The 9,100-nt window shown below is 45.9% G+C and overlaps 1 protein-coding gene across 2 annotated transcripts in view; it reads left to right on the plus strand.

Moving 5' to 3' along the window:
* The window catches only part of Pkd1l2 (polycystin 1 like 2), an 82,761-nt gene that overhangs the window by 67,941 nt on the left and 5,720 nt on the right, over nt 1-9,100 (plus strand). For both annotated transcript variants that reach the window (XM_040736303.1, XM_005073069.4), the window contains 4 exons: nt 840-1,167; nt 2,017-2,150; nt 3,983-4,110; nt 5,209-5,369. In XM_040736303.1, coding sequence (XP_040592237.1) covers nt 840-1,167; nt 2,017-2,150; nt 3,983-4,110; nt 5,209-5,369 — 751 coding nt within the window. The remainder of the gene's footprint in view (nt 1-839; nt 1,168-2,016; nt 2,151-3,982; nt 4,111-5,208; nt 5,370-9,100) is intronic.

Here is a 9,100-nt window from a genome sequence, read left to right on the forward strand (position 1 = left end):
CCAACACTTGGGGACAGAGGCAGGCAGATCTCTGAATCTGAGGCCAGCCTGATCTACAGAGCAAGTTTCAGGACAGCCAGGGCTACCTAGAGAAACCTGTCTTGAAGAAAAAAAAGTGAGACCAGGCATGGTGGTGTATAGTTTTACCTTTCTTTCTTGCTTGCTTCCTTTCTTGCTTGCTTCCTTTCTTCCTTCCTTCCTTCCTTCCTTCCTTCCTTCCTTCCTTTCTTTCTTTCCTTCTTTCTTTCTTTCTTTTTCTGGTTTTTGAGACAGGGGACCATGGAGAGGGAGAGAATGAATAAGAGAGCGGGGTGAGGGGCCCCATGAGAGGGATGGTGGGCACAGGAGGAGGCCAGAGTAGTGCCTTCATAGAGAATCCCAGAGAAGTCCCCCCTGAGGACTCTTCTCAGAAATCTGCAAGGCAACCCCCAGAACATAGGGCATATCAAACTTTTACATACTTTTAGGGGCTGGGGAGTTTTGTGTAATGTGATTTAGTTCAGAATAGTAAACCGGACAAAGAGCATGGAGGAGCCAAGTACTAGTTAGGACCAGAAGCCACAGCACAGAACTGCTTCTCAGTTCTGTCCTAGAGGGAGCTGCCTGGAGGTAGGGCCTAATCCCTTGAGGATATAGGCTCTGGCCTCTCTAGAGTGACCAGGCTCTTAAAGGGGCAGGCTCATGTTCTAACAAAACAGCCAGTGGTGGGACACTAGCTGCTCCTGGACTGTGTCTCTACTGGATCCACCTATGATCTTAGTCGCATCTGGGTAGGGGATCATGGGATGTGTTAGGATGTTTTCAGATGCCACACTTCCCCTCCTGGTTCTCATCTTTAGGCTTTGTCACCGATGGGAACTCCAAGTTGGTTGGCAGTGCCCACATTCGCCAAGTGAGGGTCTGGGCAGGCGCTTGCTCTGTCGCCCAGCAGCTGCAGGCTTCTTTTGATGGATGTCATGCACCATATTCCCTGGATGCTGAAGACCTGGCAGACTATGGAGAAGGCTGGAACGCCTCTGCCCGCAATAACAGCAATGACTTTCTTCGGGTGTGGCAATACCAGAGCCAGAGCCAACGCCAGGGTTACCCCATGTGGGGCAAACTTAGTGTGTATGGGGGAGGAGGCTATGTGGCCTCCTTGGGAACTGATCGCCAAAGTACCTCAAGGTGAGACTGACTTGATTCTTTTCAAGCGCAGTGACGCCATTTGCTGTAGTGCATAATGGGATAAAGGAAGCAGCCTTCAAGATGAGTTCATTCATGCCACTGTGGGAGGGGACGGGCATGCAAGAATCACTTGGGTAGTGTTTTCAGGCCCTAGAAACTGTCCATCCCCAGACTTGAAAGGAAACGTCCCCTGTGGTTATTACTACTGAGTATACATGCGTGTGCACACACATAATTTCGCTTTCTCTGTCCGGAGGCATTGATGTTTACCACCGTTGTGAATGAGGAGACAGAGGCCTGAAGAAGTTATCTTGCCTGAGAGGCAGTTGGGATTTGAATTCAGTTTCCTCTACCACCCCAGGACACATTGCTTTTTTATTTATTATTACATCAGACTAGTCCCATGTAAGGTGCCATCCCAGAGGAACCCCATAGCTGCAGCTACTGCCTGGGTCCCAGTGCTTCATAAGGTTCCTCTAACTGGATGGCTGTTTGACTTAAAAAAAAAAAGCATGCCACCCCCCTGGAAGGGACATGTCCAAGCACACATTCCTGAGCCCTGGCCCAGCTTCTCTGAAGCGTGTGACCCAGAGCCCGACAGTCTGTAGTCACAGTATGCCAAAGGGGGGCTGGCAACCCCCTTTGACAAACTGTTCTAATGGTCAGGAGACTATAAGCCAACACCACCATGTGGCTGGCAAATGGTGACTGTCCCCAAGAGCTAGGTGTGTGACCCAGTAGCAGAGCAGAACAGAAGGTTTAGACAGTAAGCCCTAGCCTCATGCAGGGGTTCATGGGCAAGGAGCCTCACGAGAAGGAAGATACCCAAGCACTCCTCTTCCTCCCCAGGATTCTCCAGTATCTCTTTGACAATAGTTGGCTGGACACCCTGACCAGAGCCGTGTTTGTGGAGTTCACTGTCTACAATGCCAATGTCAACCTGTTCTGCATTGTCACACTCACCCTGGAGAACAGTGCCCTGGGTGAGCCATCTCTCCTGGAAATCCTCGCCCTGGGTTGTGTCCTACTGCCTCAGGAACTGGCATCCAGGGAAGTTGGGGTGGGGTCTGGGTTCACCCTGCAGTGGATCGTGAATCCCTGGGTCCCCCCAAAGCAGCGTATCAGTGCTACTCTAGCCTACTTGCCCTCTTTACTCTGGGCTGGCCTCTTTCGTCATCCTAAGGGGGTCCAGTTGGAGTGTGAGACAGCTTGTCCATCTCCTCATCCCACAGAGGAGAGCACACTGAGCATCTCCACCCAACCACACTCATACAACTGAGACCAACCATTCACACATAATATTCATACTCACCTCTGTGATGGGCTTTTATACTTTCTGTTCATTCTTTCTCCCCCCCCCACCATCTTTTAAAATGTTAATTCAAGTTAACAAGACCAAAGTCAACCTGAAGCCTTTTCAGCTAATGCTCAATTTTCCTAGAACTCAACTTCCTCTCTGTTAAACACTGAACATTTGAAGGTGTTCAATTGCTATCCTATTTTTTTGCTTGTTTTGAGAACAGTGTCTTGTGTAGCCCAGGCCGGCGTCCTATTGATGCTACTGTCTCTGCTTCCTGATTACTGAGACTATAGGGGTGAACACACTCAGCCTAAAATTTAAAAACATATTCTTTTTTTCTTTTAGAATTTCATACATGTATGCAGTATGATGCATACAGTGTAGTTTTTATGCAGTCCACACCCACTAAATTTTAAAATATATATATACAAGATCTTGCTACAAGGCCCCTGTTGGTCTGGATCTTAATTTTCAGCCTGTCTTTCAGTTACCCTGAGGGCTAGCTTTGTGTTCACAGGCAGTAATAGCCTTACTAGTCAAATTGATTTGAAATGTTATCTCATAAGCCAGGTACATAGGTAGTTAAAGGCCTGTGCCCCCAGTACTCAGGAGTCAGAGATAGAGGATCTCAAGGCCATCCTTGATTACACAGCAAGTTCAAGGACAGCCTGGGATACATTAGTCTGTCTCAGAAAGCAAAGGTAACAACAACTTTTTTTCACTTAAACAATTTAAATGGAGCTAGGGAGTGGTGGCTCATGCTTTTAATCTCAGCTCTCAGGAGGCAGAAACAGGCAGATCTCTGTGAGTTAGAGTCTTGAAAACAACAATGAGAGAGAGAGAGAGAGAGAGAGAGAGAGAGAGAGAGAGAGAGAGAGAGAGAGAGAGAGAGAGAGAGAGAGAGGAGAGAGAATTTAAGTGGAGAGAATTAAAAACAAGACAAAACTAAAAGGAATGTAAGGAAAAGACACACTGTGGTACGGTGGCGCACACCTTTAATCCCAGTACTCATGAGGCAAGGACAGGTGGATCTCTGAGTCCAAGGCCAACTTGGCCTCCACAGGGAATTCCAGGACAGCTAGGGCTACAGTGAGACCATATCTTGAAAGAAAAAAAAAAGTAAAATTTATAAATAGATGACAAATAACTCACAGGAAGGTTGACTTGCTTGACCCATTGGCCATTGGATGATCTTCAGGGAAGCTCTGTGGGGAAATGGCATTAATGAGCAATGTGGGGAGGCTGGTTGAAGATTCTGGGTGGATGGGCTCTGTGGAGGTGCTGTGCACAATACATTCACCCCAGAGAGGGTCTCATGGACCTTCTGGGGCAGATCCTTCTGGATTGTCCACTGTCGTTGGTATCCTGCCCATGTCCAACTTTGTCCCTTGTATCTCCTTGTCCTAAGGACATTAGTCTTCTTGCCAACCTGGAGAAGGCTAGAGTTATGTGACATGAGTCCGGTCAACAGCTGGGTCTCCAACAGGCAGGTGACCAAGGCACTTTTCCCCCCAGGTACCTTTTTCTCACATGCGGCCCTGCAGAGCCTGCGCCTGTACCCCTTCACCGATGGCTGGCACCCCTTTGTGGTGGCAGCTGAGTTCATTTACTTCATCTTCCTCTTCTACTACATGGTGGTGCAGGTGAGGGGGCTGAGGCTCAGTGGGCAGAGATGGATGGACTGATCCTTTTGCCTTCCCACCTCCTAAATCGAGGACTGAGGCAAGAGGGAAAGGGTTTTGTTGTTGTTGTGTTGTTTTGTTGCTTTTTATTGCCCCAGCTGCTTGTCTAACAGATCTTCTGTTGGTCCTGAGAGCCAATCCAGGCTGTTTCAGGAAGGAACAGGGTTGGTATTGCCCAGGAATACTGACATCTCAGGGTTGGTCCATCCTAGGGATAGAGTCTGCATTGATCTCATGGCTTCTAACCGTCCAAAAGGCTTAGGTTAAGGGGTGTCTTAGTTGCAGTTTCTATTGCTGTGAAGAGACATCATGACCACGGCAACTCTTGTAAATGTGTGTTACTTTTGTTTATGCTGCATCTGTTTAATTATGTAAAGATGTGTTGCTGTTTCACCTTGCTGCCTAAGGCACCTGACTGGTCTAATACAAAACTGAATGGCCAAAAGCCAGGCAGAGGAGGATAGGTGGGGCTGGCAGACAGAAAGAATAGAGAAGGGAGAAGAGAATGAGAGAGAATAAGAGGGAGACTCCTGGGCTAGCCAGCTAGGCAGCTGTCAGACAGACAGACATGGAATAGTAAATACAGAGTGAAAGAAAGATAAAAAAAAAACCCTGAGGCAAAACATAGATGAAGAGAAACAGCTTAAGTTGTAAGAGCTAGTGGGACAAGCATAAGATAGATAAGTCTGAACTTTCATAACTAATAAGTCTCCATGTCATGACTTGGGAGCTGGTTAGTGCCCCCCAAAAGCTGGTTAGTGCTCCCCATCCCCCCAAAAAGCCTGCTACAGTTGGCTGATGGTAAAACTCAGTGGCAGACTGCTTTCCTAGAATGCTTAAGGCCTCTGGCTCAGTAACACACACATATATGCATATATGCATATGCACGCATTCTTAGCTATTGTTATCTACAGTCACAAGTCTGGTAATTGAGTTAGTGGTGGGATCTCCAAGGATGCTACATATGTTGGGCCAGGGTAATGTCCTGCCAGAGGTCGTTGGCATGGAGTGGAAGACACTGCCATAGCCTTAGGCAGAATATCTGCACCATTTTTGCAGGGCAAGCTCATGAGGAAGCAGAAGTGGGCTTACTTTTGCAGCAAGTGGAATCTTCTCGAACTGGCCATCATTCTAGCCAGCTGGAGCGCCCTGGTGGTGTTTGTGAAGAGGGCTATCCTGGCAGATCGTGACCTTCAGCGCTACCGGAAGCACAGGGGCGAGTATGTAGCCACTTCCCTGACCCTCCCCTACCTCTCCTTCCTATAGCTCCCTCAGAGGAAGGCCTTGGAAACCCTGCTGGCCTTGAAAGGATAGATAGCAGTCCTCACAGATGACTGATGCTGCTCTTAGAGTCACACTCAGGGCCTGGAACTTAAGAAATCGGAAAGAATTCTCTCATTTCTTGCATTTAAATTAGCATGTATTAATTACTAGAATTATAAGTTTGTTATAAATACAAAATAATGGATTTCATTGTGGCATTTTCATGCATACATCTAATATACTATGATCATTATTCACACACACACACACACACACACACACACACACACACACTCCAGGTAGAGAGGACTCTTTAATACAAAACATAGTAACAGGGCTGGAAGATGATTCAGTGGTTAAGAACATCTGCTTCTCACACAGATGACCAGGAACTCATGGTCCTCCTGCTTCCATCTTCCTAGTGCTGGGGTTACAGACATGTGCCACCATGCCCTGGTACAAATGAAGTTTTATTACAATATGGGTGGGCACACCCATTTGCTCACATACTGCCTACGGCTGCTTTTCTGCTACAATGGCAAAGTTGAGTCACTGAGACAGAAACCATCTGGCCCATGTAGCCCCAAGGGTGGACTCTCTGACCTTTCCAGAAAGAGCTGGCCACCTGGAGAACAAAGGCTCAGAGGAACAAAGCTAGGTTTGAGGCTGGTTGCCCATGAGCTCATGCACCTCAGTGTTTGCTTCCTGCCTCACGCCATCTCATACTTCATCCTTGACATCCACACGGTTTATTATTTTTTTGGGTCTTGAGCCAACTCTAGACTGTTCTCTTTTAACAGTGGATGTCAGAAAAACATAAAAAAGAAATGTGCCAGTTCTCAGAAACCAAAGTGGAGTCTGCATTCATTTTCTGAGACTTTTTTAATTTGTGTGTCTGTATGAATGCCTGACACATGTGTAAGGGGGTGCATGCAGAAGCCAGAATTAGATCCCCCAGAGCAAGAGTTACAGGAGGTTATGGGCTGAACGGTGTGGTTGCTGGGAACCAAACTCAGGTCCTTTGCAAGGGCAGTGAACACTCTTAACTGCTCAGCCATCTCTCTAGCCTTTGGGTTTTGTTTGTTTGTCTTTCAAGACAGAGTTTCTCTGTGTAACAACCCTTACTTTGCAGACCAGTGCTGGTATTAAATGTGCTGGCCACCACACCCAGCTTGTTCTTGTTTTTTTATTTGTTTGTTTGTTTTTGCTTTTGTTTTTTTGTGGTGCTAAATATCAAACCTTTAAACCCAGGGCTTCACTCTCCCAGGTAATAGCTCTACTACTGAGCTATAAGCCCAGTAGGCCTAAGTACAGTTAAACTTCAGTTTGAAGTTTAATTTGAAACAGTTAGTTGAATTTGATAATTTTATTACTCTATTAGCCAAATGTTTTTAATTTCTTTTTTTTTCAGTGCTAGGACTTGAATCCAGGACCTCACACATGCTAGGAAAGTGTTTTACCAGTGAACCATACCCTCTATCCAGTGAACCCCTCCATCCCAGTGAACCACACCCCCATCCCAGTGAGCCACACCCCATCCCAGTGAACAAGTAAAGTCTTAGTTTTGCTTAAAAGGAATTGAGTCAGGGTCTTACAGAGTCACCCAGGCTGACTCTAAACTTACTCCAACCTTCCTGCCTCAGCTCCTGGAATAGCTGCCAGATCATTTTAACCAAAGTCATAGTTTTTTTTTTTTTTTAACTCTTTTTCAGAAACCTATGAAAATATTTTTGGGGTTTTTTTTTTTTTTTTTTTTTTTGTTTTCGAGACAGGGTTTCTCTGTGGCTTTGGAGGCTATCCTGGAACTCACTTTGTAGACCAGGCTGGCCTCGAACTCACAGAGATCCACCTGCCTCTGCCTCCCAAGTGCTGGGATTAAAGGCATGCGCCACCAACGCCCGGCCACCTATGAAAATATTTAAATATATAAGCTTTTTTTTTTACAAGAACCTAATTTATCCCTTCTCCCTCCTGCCCTCTCCCCTCTTTCTCTTCCTTTTGCTGGGGATCAAACCCAGGGTCTTGCTGTATGCTAAGTACATACTCTATTACTGAGATAACCCTCAAGCCCAAGTCCTGAATTTTAATAAAATGCTTTTATTTATTTTGACAATATTTTTATTTGGATGGATATTTTGCCTAAATTATGTCTGTGCCCTACATGTGAGCCTGATGGTGCCCAAGGAGGCCAGAAGTCAGTAACTGGAGTTACATTATTGTCAGCCACCGTATAGGTGCTGGGAATTGAACTTGGATCCTATGGAAGAGAAGCCAGTACTCTTAACCTCAGAGCTCTCTCTCCAACTAATTAATAAAACACCTGATTTGCTTCATGGTCTCTGCAACCCAGTAGTCCTCAGTCCTAGCTCCCCAGTAGGATTCTGGAAGGAAGGAAACCAGCCCTGTGGTTCAGGCTGCCTCCCAGACTTTCTCATGATGTCCAGTATCTTATCATTCCTCTGGCTTATTGCAATATGTAGCCAAAGTCCAGAGGCATACTGTAATTAGAACTAATTGCCTTCTCAGGCAAGGGCCTAGGAATTGTTATTGTTTCCACATATTGAGCAATTCAATGACATGAAAGGGATTTTGGTGTTTTATTTTGCTAATTATATTTATTTATTTATTTTGTGTGTGGGGGGAACATTCATGTGGACATCAAAGAATAATTTGAGAGAGCTAGCTCTCTCCTTCCATCACAAAGGTCTCCAAGATCAAACTCGGGTCATCATCCTTGCCAGTGAGTGCCTTTACCATCTGGCTAGCTCAGGAGGAGGAGGAGGAAAATGCTCAGTGAAGCCAAAGAGGAAGCAGTCATCCTTACCAGGAGCTCCAGTTTGCTCAGAGAGGAGGAAGGTTCTGGAAGGCTGGAGACCTTTGTAGTAGGCCTGACTAGGACCTAAAGGGGCAAAGCCAGTCCATGCCTATGTTCCCTACAGAAAGTTACCCTTTAAAGCCCAGGTAGAGCAAGGGAAACCTTGGCAGAGTCAGGCTGTGGGCCTGTTCAGCAAGGCTGCTTCTGTAACATAGCTGTAACTTTTTCAATAAATGAGAAATGTGGTATGTCTGCCTAAAACTTAAAATACTGATTAGAAAAAACAGATTTGAAAAGCTATAAATGGAGGATAGTCGTTGGTGCTCATGTAAGCAACCCTAATTAAACCCATTGGCTCACCAAAACAAAAACCCAAAGGACATAAAAGGAGAACTGCTCAGGAACAGGATGGGATCAGCAGGAGTGGGGGTAAGGGGACAAGAGAGGTTAACGGGGGTGACATTTACACATTGTGTAAAACACATCATATACATGAATAAAACTACCTTGGTGAAACCCACTATTGTGTAATTAACATGAGCTGATAGAAAAAGCTATATATCACAGCTGGCTTGGGCACAGTGGGACACATTGGAAATTCTAATACCTGTGAGGCTGAGGCAGGAGGTTAAAAAGCTTAAGATCATCCTCAGCCTCATATCGAGTTTGAGGCAACCCTGGGCAACATGAGAGCCCGTTTCAAAACAATAAAACGTCACACTAGTGAGACTGAACTTGGAATACATTGGCACAAAAGGAGAATGAAAGGCTTTGACATCAGACACACCTGGGTTCCAACCCATTCCTCCCCTCACAAGTTGTGTCACCATGTATATCACCACCTGAGTGATCTTGTGCCAACTCTGTCCTTAT

This window comes from Mesocricetus auratus, unplaced genomic scaffold (assembly GCF_017639785.1).
Source record: "Mesocricetus auratus isolate SY011 unplaced genomic scaffold, BCM_Maur_2.0 Super-Scaffold_6723, whole genome shotgun sequence".
NCBI lineage: Eukaryota > Metazoa > Chordata > Mammalia > Rodentia > Cricetidae > Mesocricetus > Mesocricetus auratus.